Raw genomic sequence first — 18,048 nt, forward strand, 5'->3', positions numbered from 1 at the left:
TTAAACTGATTATTATATCACAAAAGTTTTGAACCAGGATGGTGCTGTGGACATACATAGCCTATCTTGATTTTTTAACAAAGCATTTCATATGGTTCCACTTAATGATCTCACTTAAAAGGTTTCAGGAATTAACCCCAAAGTAGTACAATCCCATTTTACATACAGCGCACTACAAATTGTTGCTTCAATTGTAAAAACTTTTAAAGTAGAACTCAACTCTCACAATCTGACTTCTAAATGAAAAAGAAACAAATGTTATATTTACACTGTTTTATTAGAAATGCAACAAGCAATGTAAAATATATCTAGGGTCCCTAATAACGTAACAAGGTGTTCAGAAATCCTAATGCCGCTCATGTGATTGGATTGTTAGCTTTTAAAAGTATTTAAATGCTTTTATGACAATATATACTGGAAGGTAAATAAAAGTCATTTAAAATGGTTAAAATTGTTTTTCCATGTACAAAATAAGTTTCACGAACATTTAAAACAATTTAAAGTTCTTTACACCCTCTAATGCTTAGTGATTAGCACATTAGTAATGGGAAGCGTCTTCTGCTATGCGGACAGGTATGAGCTGGCTGCCTACATGCGTCAGTCCGGCAATATATTCTGTAAAACAGTTCCATAATAAAATAGCAGCATATGGCATGTAACGCCACATAGAGTCCATGCCGTTTTTGCAGGTCGGGAATGTCAGTGTGACATGTTAGCTCTCCATGTGCCACTGCTGAGATGGGGACCCGTCACAGATTGCCATGGCGACATATCCCTTGTGACTGAGGGAGTCAACAAGCTTCATACATTGGCCCACGGACACTTGGTACAGTCGATTGTTTTTCTGCATGTAAGAAAGAACATAGTTAGTATTGGACACCTCCTAGGTGAAGCAAAAAAAAAAGCCTTGCAGCTCATAAAACGTACTCAAGCAGTGTTTCAGGTGCATGACCAGCGGAGGCTTAATGAAATGTTCCCTGGAAAAAGCGAAGGATGGAATTACTGCAATTAAGTAAAACAAGAGCAGAATCTTCTCTGGAACATGTGTGCCAATCTGAATGTATTTTTTTTATTAAGAAGTTCCAGGCTTCATTTAAAAGAAATTGGCAGCAAAAGAATGTTAGATGAGCACACTTTATAAACCGCCCAAATGTTACAATTTGTATTATTAGCCCTCAAAGAAAAGTATAGTAAGTACATATTTAGAGTTAATATTGCAGTGTTTACCCTGAAGAAGCGCAGCCCCGAATATAACCAAAGGGCACTACATACAGTTCATTCGGAAAGTATTCACAGTGCTTCACTTTTTCCACATTTTGTTATGTTACAGCCTTATTCCAAAATGGGTTAAAGCGGAGTTCCACCCAAAAGTGGAACTTCCACTTTAAGTGCTCCTGACCCCCTGAAATGTCGCATTTGCCATGTCATTTTTTTTTTGGGGGGGCGGGTACCAAGTTTTGACAGGTACCTGCTCCCACTTCCGCTCAGGCCACCTAGGCAGCTTTAGCTGAAGTTCTCCTCTCCCCCCTCCTCCCTCCCTGTAATCTTCTGGGACACGTCCGAGGTCCCAGAAGATTGCCAGCGCACCCGGTTGTGAAGCCGCAAGCTGTTAAAGCCGGGTGCCCACACTTGTGATGCCGGCGCTGCGGGGAGAAGACCGAGGCTCCCGCCCGCCGCTCTGCTGGATCATGGGACAAGTGAGTGTGTGTTTACTAAAAGTCAGCAGCTACACTTTTTGTAGCTGCTGACTTTTAAAAAACACAAAAATGGCTGGAACTCCACTTTATGTTAATTATTTTCCTCAAAATTCTACAAATAATATGACATATAATGACGTGAAAGAAGTTTGTTTGAAATCTTTGCTAATTTATTAAAAATAAAAAAATTAGATTTTTGTACTTACCGTAAAATCCATTTCTCTGAGTTCATCGACGGATACAGAGCTCCATAAATCTTAACTACTGGGTTATATTGCCTCCTCCAGGAATAGGACTAGGCAGAACAAAAAACACCTGGTTACACCCATGGGCCGTCCTCAAATAGTATATAATCCCCCATCTCTGCTCTAGGTAATCCGTTTAGTAGCAAGCAGTATTAGAAGTACTGTGTCAGTCAATGAACTCAGAGAAAGGGATTTTACGGTAAGTACAAAAATCCAATTTTCTCTTTTGTTCATTGATGAACTCAGTGCTCCATTAATCATAACTAGTTCTCTGGTCTGAGGAAATGATGATTGGATTCTTTGGTCTGAATGGCAAGTGTCATGTCTGGAACAAACCAGGCACCGCTCATCACCTGGCCAATACCATCCCTACAGTGAAGCATGGTGGTGGCAGCATCATGCTGTGGGGATGTTTTTCAGTGGCAGGAATTGGAAGACTAGTCAGGATCAAGGGAAAGATGAATGCAGCAATCTACAGAGACATACTTGATGAAAACCTGCTCCAGAGCGCTCTGGACCTCAGACTGGGGAGAAGGTTCATCTTCCAACAGGACAACTACCCTAAGCACACAGCCAAGATAACAAAGGAGTGGCTACGGGACAACTGCGTGAATGTCATTGATTTGAAAACGGCTGTGCACCAACACTCCGCATCCAACTTGATAGAGCTTGAGAGGTCCTACAAAGAAGAAAAATGGGAGAAACTGCCCAAAAATAGGTGTGCCAAGCTTGTAGCATCATACTCAAAAAGACTTGAGGCTGTAATTGGTGCCAAAGGTGCTTCCACAAAAAAGGCTGGGAATACCTTTGTACATAGGATATTTTTTATTTTTAATAAATTTGCAAGGATTTCAAATAAACTTCTTTCACTTTGTCATTATGGGGTATCATTTGTAGAATTTCAAGGAAAATAATGAGTTCAATCCATTTTGGAATAAGGCTGTACCATAAAAAATGTGGAAAAGTAAAGCTATGTGAATACTTTCCGAATACACTGTAATAATGTCCAGTATACAAAATGCTAGAGAAACATACTAAAGGAAATGATGATCAGAGAAAGTGTGAAAGGAGACCTGCATAGGCAGACAGGGAGAGACTGGGGTCCAAATGCTATGAAAAAAGTACCACAGTGACGTAGGTCTAGCACAGTGGCTTTAATAAGGGACTGCACTGACTTTTTTTTCTTTAATTAAAATTCAGCAGTTACAGGGGCACAGGATTCAATTATTCTGAGACGACTGGGGGCACCCAAAATAAGTTGAAATGAGGGGCAGGCAACGCAACAAAAACAACAGAATTGGGGGGGGGGCAGTCTGTAGCTGGAATCAGAGAAGGCTTGAACATCCACCTTTATTTCATCAATAAATACAGTGCTTTCTCTGAATGGTTGAGTGAAAGGTGGGCAACTAACATCATAATCTCCACATCAGCCAAGCAGAGGAAGACTTGTACTCCTTACAGTTAAATACAAGGCTTCCTGTGAATGGCTGAGCAGGGCTTAGTCCCACTTTGTTTTTGTTTCTGGAGCAGGGCGAGAAGTGTCATCCCACTGCTGGAACAAAGCACTATACATTGTAAGTTGCTGATACTACATACAGTTTATATGGTGCTCCCAGCACGTTCACCAGCTTGGTCCAAACAAAAGAAGAAGTCACAAGAAACCTGGAGTTAGGTTTTAAGGTGGGATATCACTACAATACACATATATTGATCTGAAATGCCATTGGAAGTAAAATTTAGGTTAATGTCAGAGACCATGGTGGGCAGTTGTGAAAAATGTTTACAAGAAGAAATTTCTGCCAGACAATACCAGCTCCTGAGATCAAGGTTGTACTTACTTCTTCCACAGTATATCATTAAATATATCAATATTTTTTTGAATACTTGATTGCAAAGACACATTTTCTTTGTGATTTTATTCAAGTATATCACTTTTATCTGTAGACACCGTTTAATTGAGATATAAAGTTTTCATGTCCAGATACAGTTAGGTCCATATATATTTGGACACAGGCAGAATTTTCATACTTTTGGCTCTGTATGCCACCAGAATAAAATGAAAACAAAACAATTCAAATGAATTTGAAGTGCAGACTTTTAGCTTGAATTCAAGGGGTTGAACATAAAATATCAAGTACACATTTTAGGAGCTGCAAACATTTTTAAACACAGTCCCCTCATCTTCAGGGGCTCAAAAGTAATTGGACAAATATAATCATAAATAAAATGTTCATTATTATTTTGTTGAGAATCCTTTACTGGCAATGATTGCCTGAAGTCTGGAACCCATGGACATTACTGATGCTTTGCCAGGCTCTAACTGCAGCTGTCTTCAGTTGTTCTTTGTTTGTGGGTCTTTCTGCCTTTAGTTTTGCCTTCAGCAAGTGAAATGCATGCTCAATTGAGTTGAGATCAGGTGATTGACTCGGCCATTGCAAAATATTCCACTTACTTTTCTTCAAAAGCTCCTGGGTTGCTTTTGCACTGTGTCTTGGATCATTGTCCATCTGTAGAGTGAAGCACTGTCCAATCAATCTGTAGTGTGAAGCACTGTCCAATCAACTTTGCTGCATTTGGCTGAAAGTATATCTCTAAACACTGCAGCATTCATCCCGCTGCTTCTGTCTCATCATCAAACACCAATGACCCAGTGCCACTGGAAGCCATGCATGCCCATGTCATCACACTGCCTCCATCGGGTTTTACAGATGATGTGTGCTTTGGATCATGAGCCTTCGCCATACTTTTTTCTTCCCATCATTCTTGTACAGATTAATCTTAGTTTTATCCATCCAAAGAATGCTTTTCCAGAACTGGTGTGGCTTTTTTCGATGTTTTTTGGCAAAGTATAATCTGGCTTTTCTATTCTTCAGGCTTTTAAACGGTTTGCACCTTGTGGTAAACCCTCTGTATTTGTTCTTGTGAAGTCAGGGATACGCCCACCTCCTGGAGAGTGTCCTTCACTTGTCTGGATGTTGTGAATGGGTTTTTCTTTACCATAGAGAGGATTCTACCACTGTTGTCTTCCATGGACGTCCAGGCCTTTTTATGTTGCTGAGCTCACCAGTGCTTTCTTCTTTCCTTAGAATGTAACAAACTGTTGATTTGGCCACTCCTAATGTTGCTGCTATCTCTCTGATGGATTCGTTTAATTTTTGAAGCCTTACAATGGCCTGTTTCACTTGCATGGACAGCTCGTTTGAACGCATAATGTAGGTTCCAATGCAAATACCACACTTAGAATCAACTCCAGACCTTTTACCTGCTTAATTGATGAAGTAGCCCACGTCTGGCCATGAAATAGCTTTTGACTCAATAGTCCAATTACTTTTGGTCCCTTGAATAAGGGGGGGGGGGGGCTATTCCTAAAAGCTGTAATTCCTAAACCATTCCTCCAATTTGGATGCACATACCCTTAAATTAAACCTGAGAGAGTGCATTTTCAGCCCATATCCATTAGTTACCTATAGCTTGAATGTGTTTTGGTAAATACCTGAAAAAAAAAATCTAAAATTGTGCCTGGTTCCAAATATATATGGACCTAACTGTATGTTGAAAAAGTCAACACTTTCCATAAGGTTGATAGTTAGGATTGTCGTCCGGTGTCCGCAAACTTCGTTTACAAGGTTAGTCAATCTAGAAGTAATAATACCTAACAATTTAGGAACAGACATACAGATAGTATGTATAATATTATGTATAAAATGTACTTACACCAAACACCCACTGCTGTGATCCCCCAGATCCATGACACTTCATCAAACGAGGAGGATCCGAGGAACGAGTTTCTGACACATCCAGACACAGAAGATTGCTCAAGATAAGCTCATGTTCCTCATTGTAAGTCCAGACCTGAAAGGGTCAAGCAAAATAACCACTTTTTTATTTGTACAAATTTAACAGTAAACTCAAGAAGATGATGCCAGTTAGATAAAAAAGGATATGTGTCACTAAAAAAAGGACATCAAGATACAAATTGGCAGTTAGGTGCATCTCTACTTCATTTTTTTAATATGAGGTTTTCTTTTCTTAACCACATTTACTGCGGCAGGTGAAGGCTCATATATATTTTACACACACACACATATATATATATATATATATATATATATACAAACACACTATATTACCAGAATTATTGGGATGCCTGCATTTACACACACATGAACTTTAATGGCATCCCAGTCTTATGCCCCATACACACGTGCAGATTGTCTGCAGACTTACCAAAACCATATAATATGAGGTCAAACCTAAACACTTTCAATTTGTATGAAATCCGGCAAGCCCTTGCACTACATAGAAAAGGTAAGTCTGCAGATAATCTGCACGTGTGTACGGGGCATAAGTCTGTAGGGTTCAATACTGAGTTGGCCCACCCTTTGCAGCTATAACAGATTCAACTCTTCTGGGAAGGCTGTCCACAAGATTTAAGAGTGTGTCTATGGGAATGTCTGACCATTCTTCCAGAAGCGCATTTGTGAGGTCAGGCACTGATGTTGGACGAGAAGGCCTGGCTCACAGTCTCTGCTCTAATACATCCCAAAGGTGTTCTATTGGGTCTAGGTCAGGACTCTGTGCAGGCCAGTCAAGTTCCTGTGCGTCTAAAGGCAGGTGTCCCAATACTTTTGGTAAAAAACACACACTCTTACTGTTACCACCAGTCATAGCGATCACATTCACATGATAACAATGTAAACACCTGTCATGGGTTGCTTTCTATTCATGAAAAGCTTGCTTACTGATGTGATCTGTGATTGTCCCACAGCACTTGCATGGTACCTGGCACCCTGTACCATGTGATTAGCTGTAGCCAATCACATGATAACAATGTAAACAACCTGATATGAATAGCTTTCTATTCATGAACAGCTTGCTTACTATTGCGATCTGTCGATGCCCCCCCAGAGCATTACAGTGTCACTATGGTGACACTGAGCTTTTCTGATGACAGGATTTAGAAGAAAATAGCTAAAAAGAAAAAAAAAAAGTTGGGTTTTTAAAAAAAACTATGTATAAAAAATTATATATATATTTTTCTGTTTTACATACTGTCACCAGTCAGTATCTAATTTTTACATTTTCAAAAACATTGAAACAAACATTTTTTTAAACAAAACTTGCCATACCTTTTACGAAATACCGTGGACTGCCTACTTTCCAAAAAGGGGCAATTTTTGGGGTACTGTTCTAGCATTTTGGGGCCTCAAGAAATTAGATAGGCCATCAGTACATCGGGATTGATCAATTTTCAAATATATACCATAGTTTATAGATTGTATAACTTTCACACAAACCAATAAGTTACAGAATACTTTAATAATCCCAAAGGGAAATTGTTGCGACACAGACACTTTGGGATATTTTTTATTGGGATATTTTATTTATTTTTTTAACAAAAGAGATGTAGCAGAATACATTTTGGCCTAAATTTATAACGAAATTTTATTTTATTAGATCTCTTTTATAACAGAAAGTAAAATACTTCCTTTTTTTTCCCAAAAGGTTACTCCTTTTTTCATTTTTTTTTAGCAAAAAAAAAAAAAAATAAAAGCCAATCAAAATACCACCAAAAGAAAGCTCTATTTGTGTAAAAAAAAAATTCTATAAATTGTATTTGTGTACAATGTTGCATGACTATGCAATTGCCAGGTAAAGTAGCGCAATGCCGAAGAGAAAAACCTTGCCCTGGTCATGGAGGGGGGTAAAAACTTCCAAAGGGCAAAGTAAAAAAGGTACCAGCATTTCTGCATGAACTTGAAAGTGGAAAGCAGAGAAACACACAGATCAGTACACAAACTCAAAGTAGAGTGGAATAAAATAACACATACCTGATCAGAGTCATTGTAGTCACACTGTTTTGCTACTACTAGCCCCCCTTTTTGGCTTGGATGACCCTGGGCCACAAGACATCGATGTGTTTGCATGTTAATGAGCTGAAAGAGACAACAGGGTTTTTCTTTAGGCCCCTTTCACACTTATGCGACCTAAAAGTCACGCGATTTTGACTGAACTTGAAGCAATGTCTATATCTATGGACCTCAAAACGCATTAAAATCAGCCCAAAGTAGTGCAGGGACTACTGTGAAGTCGTTGCGACTTGAAGTCGCACATATATGAACGGTACCCTTATTGGAAATCATGGAGTACGACTTGTCATGCGACTTTGCAGTCTCAAGTCGCACAAGTGTGAAAGGGGCCTTACTTTCCCAATAATGTGTCCAGTTTTTAGTGTTTCCACTAAAAGGATATAAATTTGTAAGCACTGATCTACAGCCATCCTAAAATACCTTCCATGTAAATAGCAATTTTATGTTTTAAACACACCATTTCAGAGGAAAGGTACTGAACTACAAGTTTTGAGTCAAGCATAAATAAGTCTCCCTCAACATTCTGCTTGTTGCTATCAGCAGAAATTGTCACACAAAGCCTTTAGCAATTGATGATGATGATAATGATGATGATGATACACAAGTGCACACAATCTGATGTTATATAAGATCAATGGCATGCTTTTCTTAACTGGAGTTCTTTAAATGTACTCTGATGGTTCTTGTGTATTACGCTTTATTATTGCAGATTGTAGCCTGAACAGATTGAGAAGACAATACATTCAGCAAACTCATTTATTAGTCTGTCCATCACAGTGCAGGTTCCCCATGTTACATTCCTCATTATTAGTCCACATTTCAATGTAAACAGAACGTCATTCACTTAACACTGTTAGAATAATTATCCAGTACTTATGGAAAACATTTACTTCAGGAGCTTACCCTCCCACGCTGTAGAACCTTTGGTCGTTTTTGGCCTCTGTTGACAAACATGGGTGGTTGGGGTTTAGCATTCGGTCCAGAAATTTGCATTTCAGGATATATAGTGTCAAGGTACCATTTAAAAGACTTGCATTTTAGTCTGTTCCTTAGTGTTACTCGCTCGCTGATGTCACCGTACTCCCTGTTCCTGAGCTCTGGTCGGAGGGAGAAGTATTGTTCCTAGCAAGTGAATAATGACAAGAACAAGGGTTGAAAAGCATTCAAACACTGAGGGGTTGATTTAGGCTACGTTCACATGTTTATTAAAAAAGAATAGCGCACACATGCTAAAGAAATGACTCTCAAATATGGAGACAATCCATAAATAAAAATGGGGATTTAGTCCCACCATGTGGCCATATCGTGCTCAAGCTCACCACTGCGTCAAAGTACACCATTATCAGTGGGTCCTACACTATCCATAAAAAAAGGGGTGAATACGTTCACATGTTGGCGTAGCAGATCGCGGGCAGAACCACCGCAATTCTGCCCGCGATACGGAAATCATTGCAAATCGCGGGACGCTGTTGCCGATGTTGCCGCGATTTCCGCCTGCCGAATCGCGGTAACATCGCGTAAACAAAATCGTGGGTCGCATGACGTCCAAAAAAGGTACAAGAGCTTCTTTGGGGCGTCATGCGACCCGCAATTTTGTTTGCGCAATGTTACTGCGATTCGGCAGGCGGAAATCGCGGCAACATCGCACAGCATTTGGGGTGCTATTGCAAATCAACGGCAACGCACAGGCGTCCCGCGATTTGCAATGATTTCCGGATCGCGGGCAGAATCACGGTGATTCTGCCCACGATCTGCTACACCAACATGTGAACGTAGCCTTACTAAAACCTGAGTGCGCAAAATCTGGTACAGCTGTGCATGGTAGCCAATCAGCTTCTAATATCAGCTTGTTCAATTAAGCTTTCAAAATAAAATCTGAAAGCAGATTGGTTTCTATGCAGAGCTGCACCAAATTTTGCACCCTCCAGTTTTAGTAAATAAACTCCCGAAAGTCTACACGAGTCCCCTTGCAGCTGATCTGTGGGCATCTCCCCATTCGATACTCATATGCCACCCCCCACTCGTCCCTGCCGCTGAGTGGTGGGCATATCCCCACACAGGGCACATCATCCCCCTCACTTCCCTGTTGCTGATAGGTAAGCTTAATGGGTAACTCCACTTTCGTGGGAAAAAAAAAATACTAAATAAAGAGAAAACAATGTAGCGTTTACAATTGCGACACAAATCAGTGTGGGGAGTGGTTTCATAATTATCATTCAGCTGCAGAGCACCAATGAGGAAATCTGCTGGGCCTGCACCCCTTTAGATGTGTTCCTATTGGGAGCATCTCACCAAAAAATGGGATTTTTGACTTATCGTAAAATCCATTTCTCTGATGTTCATTGACGAACACAGGTCCTGATTCTTCTTAACCATTGGGTTATATATACTGCCCCCTATAGACACTCACTGGACGGGGGCTGGCCTGCGAGTTGACTACGCCTATGGGCAGTCCCAGGAGGTATGCACCCACACCCAGCTATAGACACTCACGGGGGCTGGCCTGCGAGTTAAATGTCTCTCGAGGGCACATACGACCTGGCCTCGGCCTGAGTTGCAGCGTTTCTCCTGGCCAACAGCACCCCCCCCCCCCCCATTCCCATGAGCAGTGGTCTGTCAGGAGCAGTGCTCACCCTGTTCCTGGTATGGTAAGTAGCTGTCCTCTTTTTACCCCTGGAGGGTTTTTGGGGTGAACGTGGGCCCCTCCCTGGGATGGTGGGACCCCCGAGGTCCCCCCCTGCCCCCTAAAAATTTAGTGGTCACTGTGGGTCTTCAGGCCCCACCCCCCTCCCTGGGTGAGGTTATGAGCTGGCTTTTGCCACATGCTCTTAAGGGGGGGTTGTTTTGAGTTGCTGATGACCAGGATTTTCCTGGTGCACAATGGGGGTTTAGCAGGGTTCCCCTGCTATCCTGGGGGTTGGGAACTAGGGCAGGGATATCCTCTGGGCTTCCTGCTGCAGTTGTTGGGCTGGGGGAACAGATGGTTTGGCATTCGTGGGTACGGGCCTCACGCGGCTGAATCCGGCCCCAAATTTAGGCAGCGGCTTTGCAGCCTACTGGTCGGGAGCTATGTGGGGGTAAAGCCCTTCGCATCCACCCTCCCCTCGGCTGCCCATGGGTGGTCGGCTCCGCTGAGGCTCACGCAAAGCAGCTGGGCATCCACACAAATTTAGGTCGCGGCTTGATCCCCACTAGGCCATGCGGCTGAGTCGGCCTCTGTTAGGGGGGCTGGCCCCAGTGAGCCTGGCTGGGATGAGTGCACTTGCGGCTGGGCCTCCACACAATTTGAGGCCACATCTCGCGGCCTACTAGGCCATGCGGCCAGCTTGGAACCTCCCTTGGAAGGGGAGGCACTGTGGGGGCGGTTTAATTGCTGATGGCAACCATGCCGCCATTACTGTGGAGGGCACCTACCCCTTTTAGAGCTATAGGACCATAAGGATACCCTGCCTGTGCGTACGCGTCACAGGGGGCGGCCCCCTTTTAGGGGGCTATTTCCTATTGTGCGGGCCTCTATAGAGGGGCTCGGAGGGCGACCCCCTTTTTTGTGGGGTCCAGTTGGCAGTCCATTCGTGGACCCTAGGTCAGCATCCCCCTTGCGGGAATCGCAGTCGACAGCCCTCCCCTGATATGTTTTTTCCGGGTGGCCTTAGTATATAGCGTCTTCCGCCCTCCCCTGCCTCATCTGGCCATCAGATCCTGAATCTGTTTCGGCCGCCACAGACGCAAGTCACCCTGCTGGGTCTGTGTCCACACACCCTGAGTGCTCAGACAGTGAGGAGTTTCCTCTGCTCCTCTAGCCGTGCATGAAAAGGTGCTGGTGGATGCACTGGTTGTGTCAGAGCGTGAAATTTTAAACATTGCGGAGATGCTACGTCAAAGGCACTGGCCCCTTTTGGCACCACAGGTCCTCCACTGTGGTGGTGGTGTTCCCCTTGCCCACTTACTTTGACAACATTGTCACATAACCGTGTATAAAACATAGTGTTCCTCGCCATTTTTAAATCCATCATGCTAAGGACATTCAGAGCCTTAGGACAGTAGCCATAGAATTCATACCTGTAGGCTCCCGTACACTCAACAAGGTTTTCCCTACTGTGTGGACGGGAATCCTTTTGGATTTACAAACTGGCATCCTTAACCCCTAACAGGCTCAATGAGGAGCTGGGAGGTGCACAGCATTTTAGAGGCACTGACCCCTTGATGCATTTATGTTTTTATGCTCTTGGACTTGGTCATTAGTTCTTGGATGTAAGCTGATTCCTTCACATTGTGTATTACTCCCCCCCCCCCCCCCCTCCTAGGTTTTTCCCCAGTTATTCCTCCCCTTCTTTTCCCATTTATAATGTAAATTGTTAATTATAGGCATCATTTTTCTTTCATGCATTCTTCTTGTAATAATATATATTTTTTTAATTACCTATTGCAAGTTCTCTCTTAGTAACCATTGCTATTCACCATTTATAATTTTGTAAATTTTTAACTTGAGATATTTTTTATATAATTATACATGGGGTTTTTATATATTGGCATTTACTATACCAACCAGGACTGTTAAGTGGTGCCATATATATATATTTGTACTATTAATTTTCTTCATTTTAGGATTAAGAGCTGTGGCTCCTTTTCCGTGTCCATATAACTGATCTGAAGAAGGGCCCCACCCAAAACGCGTAGTCAAGAAAACAGATGACAGCTGCAAACTCCTTCTGCCTTCCCTCCATCTGCATTCCACCTGTGGTTCCAATTACCCACTTTCAGCGGTTCAAGCCTCGCTTTGGACGGCTACTCCTGGTAGCACTGACGTCACGTCCGGCTCTCTTCCTGCTGTGCATCTGCCGCGAAAGGGCCCTCCGACATGCCACGGTGACACCACCACCTTTCCACTCCTTTCCTGCCTCTCATCCATCTGGCACCATAGGAGCCTGGCCGCACTCCTTTGTGATTTATCAGGGCACCCCTCCATCACCATCTCCATGGCCTGAAGTACAGCACAGCCATCTGTACCTCTGCACCATCCTAGCTGGTTCCATTTTTCCACCAGTGAGTTTGCTGGCAACCATCCTGTGAGTTTGCTGGCAACCATCCTGTGAGTTTGCTGGCAACCATCCTGTGAGTTATCCTTACCTTTGGTTGGTGTATATCGCATATTTGGGGTCCTTGCACAAGGTTTGCCACCGTCTCATCAACAGTTGTATCATCTTGGAATTGACTTCTAATAAACTTTATACCTTATCTACATAGAGGGTGTTGCATCGTTTATGATAACTGTTGCCATCATCACCCACATAACAGTGGGGTTGTCCAAAACGCACTCTTGTCCTTAACCACTTGCCGACTGCCTAACGACGATCTACGTCGGCAGTCAGCCCCTCACAGGCAAAGTGACGTAGGGCTACGTCACTAGCTTGTGAGGGTCTAGGGAGCAAACGCGCGCTCCCGTGTGGTCACTGACCGCCCCCCCCCCCCCCCCCCGCGCGCGCGCGTGTGACCGGCGGACCCGATGTTCGCCGGTCACTCGGCGATCGGCGGGGGAGAGGGAGAAAGTCAGGCGGCTTGTGTAAACAAGCCACCTGTCATTCTCCTCGGTGTAAAAGCACTGATCACACGGATCTACTATGTAGATCCGTTGATCAGTGTCCTTACAGCTCAAGCCACAGCCAATCACAGTAGAAAGCACGCCCCTAGGGACACACACAGCCCCTCCCTCCCAAATAAAGTTAACCCCTTCACTACCTGTGTATTTTTACAGTAACAGTGCATATGTATAGCACTGATTACTGTAGAAATGTCACTGGTAGCCCCAAAAGTGTCAAAAATGTCAGTCAAGGGTCCGATCTGTCCGCCCCAATTTCGCAGTACCGCAAAAAAAAAAAAAAAAAAAAATCGCAGATCGCCGCCATTACGCGTTAAAAAAAAAACAACAAAAATGACAAAAATCTTTCCCTTGGTTAGTAAACGCGATAACTTTTGCGCAAACCAATCAAAATACACTTTTTGCGATTTTTTTTACCAAACATAGGTAGCATAAAACAAATTGGCCGAAAATGTTAAAAAAATTTTGATTTTTACATTTTTTTTGGGGGGAATTTCATATAAAAAAAATGTGAAAAATATTGCTATTTTTGCAAAATTGACGCTCTTTTTTTGTTTATAGCGCGTGATCAAAAAATCGCACATGTGATCAAATACCACCAAAAGAAAGCTCTGTTTGTGGGAAAAAAAGGACGCCAAATTTGTTTAGGTACAGCGTCGCACGACCGCGCAATTGTCCGTTAAAGTCACGCAGTGCCGAATCGCAAAATACCCCCTGGTCGGAATGGGGGTAAAATCTTCCGGGCTTAAAGCGGTAGTAAACTCATTCAGAGCATTTCATTTAAATACATCAACAGCAGTAACATGTCATTTTCGATGTAATTGAGTGAAAGGAATCAATTGCACGTTTTGCTAACCTTTATAATTTCATATTTTATGTTCGGATTTCTTGAAATTACAGCGCCGCCATCCTTGCTGTGGTTTTTCTCCTGCAGATCGCCGCTGTATTTCCGCCCACAGTACGAGTATTATTCCCAAATCCCGCGCATGCGCAGTAATCGCCGAAACCAAGCCTCGTTTTGGTTTCATTCACTACTCCACTATCACTCCCCTGTGACGTTGCAAGTCACATGGGGTAGTGGATAATTTTTTTAATGGGGGAAGGTCGGAGTCTCGCGGGAGCACGGGGCTGACGTCTAGGAGAGGAAATGACGCAGCCCCGCAATAGACAATGCAATATTCCGGCAAGCTAATTATCTTGCCGGAAAATAGATTAACATTGAGCATGCGCAAGTGACGTAGATGACAGCAGCGATCGAAATCGAAGGAGAACGGCTGCAGTGACAGGCATTGTAAAAGGTAGGTAAGATAATTCTGACAGAGATCATTAGGATACTGCAATGTTATAAAATCGATGATACTACCGCTTTAAGTGGTTAAGCGTTTTGCTATGCGGCATCCTTATAAGGATTCCCTGCCTAAAAAGTGGGTGGCCCCACCTGTAGTGGACTCACCGGTTTCCAGGTTAAATAAAGCTACCTTATTTCTGGTTGAGGAATCCTTGGCCTTTAAAGATCTGGTTGATAGGAGAGAGGAGACTCTGGCCCGCCATATGTTTCACTATGGCTGGTTCGGCTTAGGCTAGATTTACTATTGCCCTGGTGTCGCAAACTCTGATGACTGGGATAAACTTTTACCCTGGGATCTGGAGGGAAACGACTTCCCCCCGCCTTTGTGGAGCTTGCAGATCAGTTGATCCAGGGGCTACAGTTTATTTGTGATGCCTCTTTGGATGCAGCTCCTTTGATTTTAGGCTGTTCGTATCAGCAGTGGTCATTAGGCGTCTGGTCCGCAGACCAGCATTGTCAGGCAGATAAGACTTCTAAGAAGGCCTTATCTGATCTCCCCTTTGTGGGGAGGATCACCTGTTTGGAGCTTCCTTGGATGACATCTTTAAGGGTCTCACAGGGGGGGAAAGAGTACTCTTCTTCCATAGGCTACTGACGGCAAGGAGCCCCGTAGTAGACGTGGGTCATTCTTCTTGGCTCATAAGAGGCTTTTTTCATCCGTCAAGGCATAAAAGCCCTTCAGGGCCTCCACCAGAGGTTCCAAGAGGACCCGGTCTGGCAAGCCATGAGGGGGTGGGGGCACGTCTTTGCTGATTTCCGGATCCGTGGACCTCTCTGGTATAGGTCAAGTGGGTCCACTAAGTCATTCGGTCCGGCTATAGGACCGTGTTTTTGGTCTTTTCCTCCGGAAATTTTCTTCCCTTCCAACCTGTACTTGTCCCCAGATCGCTTACGGGGTCACTTTGGGAGAGTGCAAGACTTGCTACTTCATGGGGTGATGGTTCCAGCTTCGGAAAGTTTTCAGGGTTTTTACTCAAACCTGTTTACAGTTCCTTGGAAGGAAGGCAAGGTACATCCAATTCTGGACCTCAAGGCGCTAAACTGCTTTGGGCAGGTACAGAAGTTCAGAATGGAGTCCATTCGCACAGTAGTGGCGTCCCTACATCTGGGGGATTTTCTTGCTTCTATCAAGGACACCTACCTTCACATTCCAATATGTGCCAGTCACCAGCGCTTCCTCCGCTTTGCCGTGGGCGAGGAGTATTATCAGTTTGTGGCGTTTGCCTTTGGTCTCGCCTCCACTGCTCGGGTCTACACAAGTGTTGGCCCCCATGCTGGCATTGTTGCGTCAGCGGGGATCGCAGTACTGGGGAACTTACAGGATCATCTTCTGCGAGCAGAGTCTCCGACTGCTCTGATGGACACCTTGGAGATTACTCTGGGATTCGGCCTCAGCCAGAGTGTTGCTTCCTCTGGGAAAACTCCAGAAATTGCAGGAGGCAATTAAGCTTCTGTTGTCCAGCAGACAGTCATCCCTCTGGGCTTGCCTTTGGGTGCTGGGCCTGATGGTGTCTACCTTTGAGGCGGTTCCGTTTGCACAGTTTCACGCGAGATTTCTGCAATAAGAGATTCTGGTGAAACGAGACAAGAATCCTTCTCCCCCTGTACTGGGCAGTTGTCACCACAGATGCCAGCCTGCCCGGGTGGGGAGGCGTCCTCTGCACAGCTTTTGCTCAGGGGGTCTGGACTCTGGAAGGATTTTCTTGCTCTGGAAGAGTCCAGACTTCTGATCAATGTACTGGAACTCGGAGTGATCAGACTTTGTCTGGATCATTGAAAAAACTTGTCTTCAGGAGTGTCCAGTACAAATTCAGACAATGCCATGGCCTAGGTCTATCATCATGGGGGCACAAGAAGTGCCCTGGCGGATTGGGAAGTAGCCGGTGTTCTAAGGTGGGCAGAACGATCGTTCTAGCTCTCTCTGCTGTACACATTCCATGGAAGGTACAGGAGGTTTGTGGCATGGTCTCGGGATCCTCTGGCCGACGCCGCAGGCGCATTAGTGGCTCCTTGGCATCAGTATCATCTTATTTATGTCTTTCTCCCTCTCAAACTTCTGCCAAGACTCTTGTGCAGGATCAAAGCAGCAAGGGATTCCGGTCTTTCTAGTGGCCCCAGACTGGCCTCGCCGGTCTTAGTACGGGCAGGTCGCCGATGGAAACTTCCTCTCAGGGAAGATCTGCTGTCTCAATAACCAATCTTCCATCCTGCTTTACAGTCACTGGTTTTAACGGCTTGGCTGTTGAAAGCCAGGTGCTGAAGGATAGAGGTTTGTCTGAATTGGCGATTCCTACACTGTTAAAGATTAGAAAATCTTAATCTACCTCTAGGAAGATCTACCATTGTATTTGGAAGACGTACGTTGCGTGGTGCGAGTCTTTTGGGGTTCTCCCTCGCTCCTTTTCGGTGGCTCAGATCTTGGCTTTGCTCCAACGGGGAGGTTGAGCAGCGCCTGGCTTTGAGTACCATCAAGGGCCAGGTTTTGGAATTGGCGATTTTCTTTCAACGTCCATTGGCCACACTTTCCTTGGTGCGTACCTTTATCAAGAGAGCTTGACACTTGGTTCCTCCAGTGTGGTCTCCATTACCGCCGTGGGTCCTCAAATTGGTGTCAGTTATCCAGGAATCTCCCTTCGAAAATATCGGGAGTTTCCCCTGCTTATGTTGTCCCAGAAGATGGCCTTTTTGGTGGCGATTACTTCTAAATGCAGGGTGTCGGAGCTGGTGGCGTTGTCCTGCCGTTCACCTTACCTGTTGGTTTACAGAGCTGAGGTGGTTCTTCATCCCTGTCCATTTTTCCTGCCAAAGGTCGTCTCTGATTTCCATTTGAATGAGGACATTGTGTTGCCTTCCCTATGTCCCAGGCCTATCTATTCTAAGTAAATTGCTCTGTATTCCCTGGATATGGTTCGGGCGATCAGGGTGTACCTGGCAGCTACAGAGTCTTTTAGGAAGTCAGACTCACTATTTGTACTTGCGGTTGGACCTCGCAAACGGTTGGCCGTTTCTGCTGTGACCATTTCCAGATGGAACAGACAAACAGTGATTCAGGCCTATGCAATTAGGGGTCAGGTTCCTCCTTTCCTTGTAAAGGCACACTCTACTCGGGCGCATATGTGCAAGGCAGCCATGTGGTCGTCTGTGCACACTTTTATAAAGTGGATGTGTTGGTAACTTTGGATGCTTCTTTTGGCCGCAATTTTTTACAGGCTGCAGTTTAGAGGACCTGGTTCTCTTTGAGGTTGTATTGTTTTTTTTCAGGTGAGCTCCAGTTGTTTTGGTTGAGCTCTAT

At 44.2% G+C, this 18,048-nt stretch overlaps 1 protein-coding gene across 1 annotated transcript in view; it reads right to left on the reverse strand.

Annotated features, from left to right (window-relative positions):
- Nucleotides 1–258: 258 nt before the first annotated feature.
- Nucleotides 259–18,048, reverse strand: part of GALNT11 (polypeptide N-acetylgalactosaminyltransferase 11) — an 81,782-nt gene continuing 63,992 nt past the window's right edge. The window contains exons 9-12 of the mRNA XM_082257522.1: nucleotides 8,716–8,934; nucleotides 7,774–7,878; nucleotides 5,657–5,794; nucleotides 259–844 (exon numbers count right to left, since the gene is read on the reverse strand). Coding sequence (XP_082113648.1) covers nucleotides 713–844; nucleotides 5,657–5,794; nucleotides 7,774–7,878; nucleotides 8,716–8,934 — 594 coding nt within the window. The 3' untranslated portion in view covers nucleotides 259–712. The remainder of the gene's footprint in view (nucleotides 845–5,656; nucleotides 5,795–7,773; nucleotides 7,879–8,715; nucleotides 8,935–18,048) is intronic.

This window comes from Pelophylax lessonae, assembly GCF_965119305.1.
Source record: "Pelophylax lessonae genome assembly, chromosome: 5".
Classification (NCBI taxonomy): Eukaryota; Metazoa; Chordata; class Amphibia; order Anura; family Ranidae; genus Pelophylax; species Pelophylax lessonae.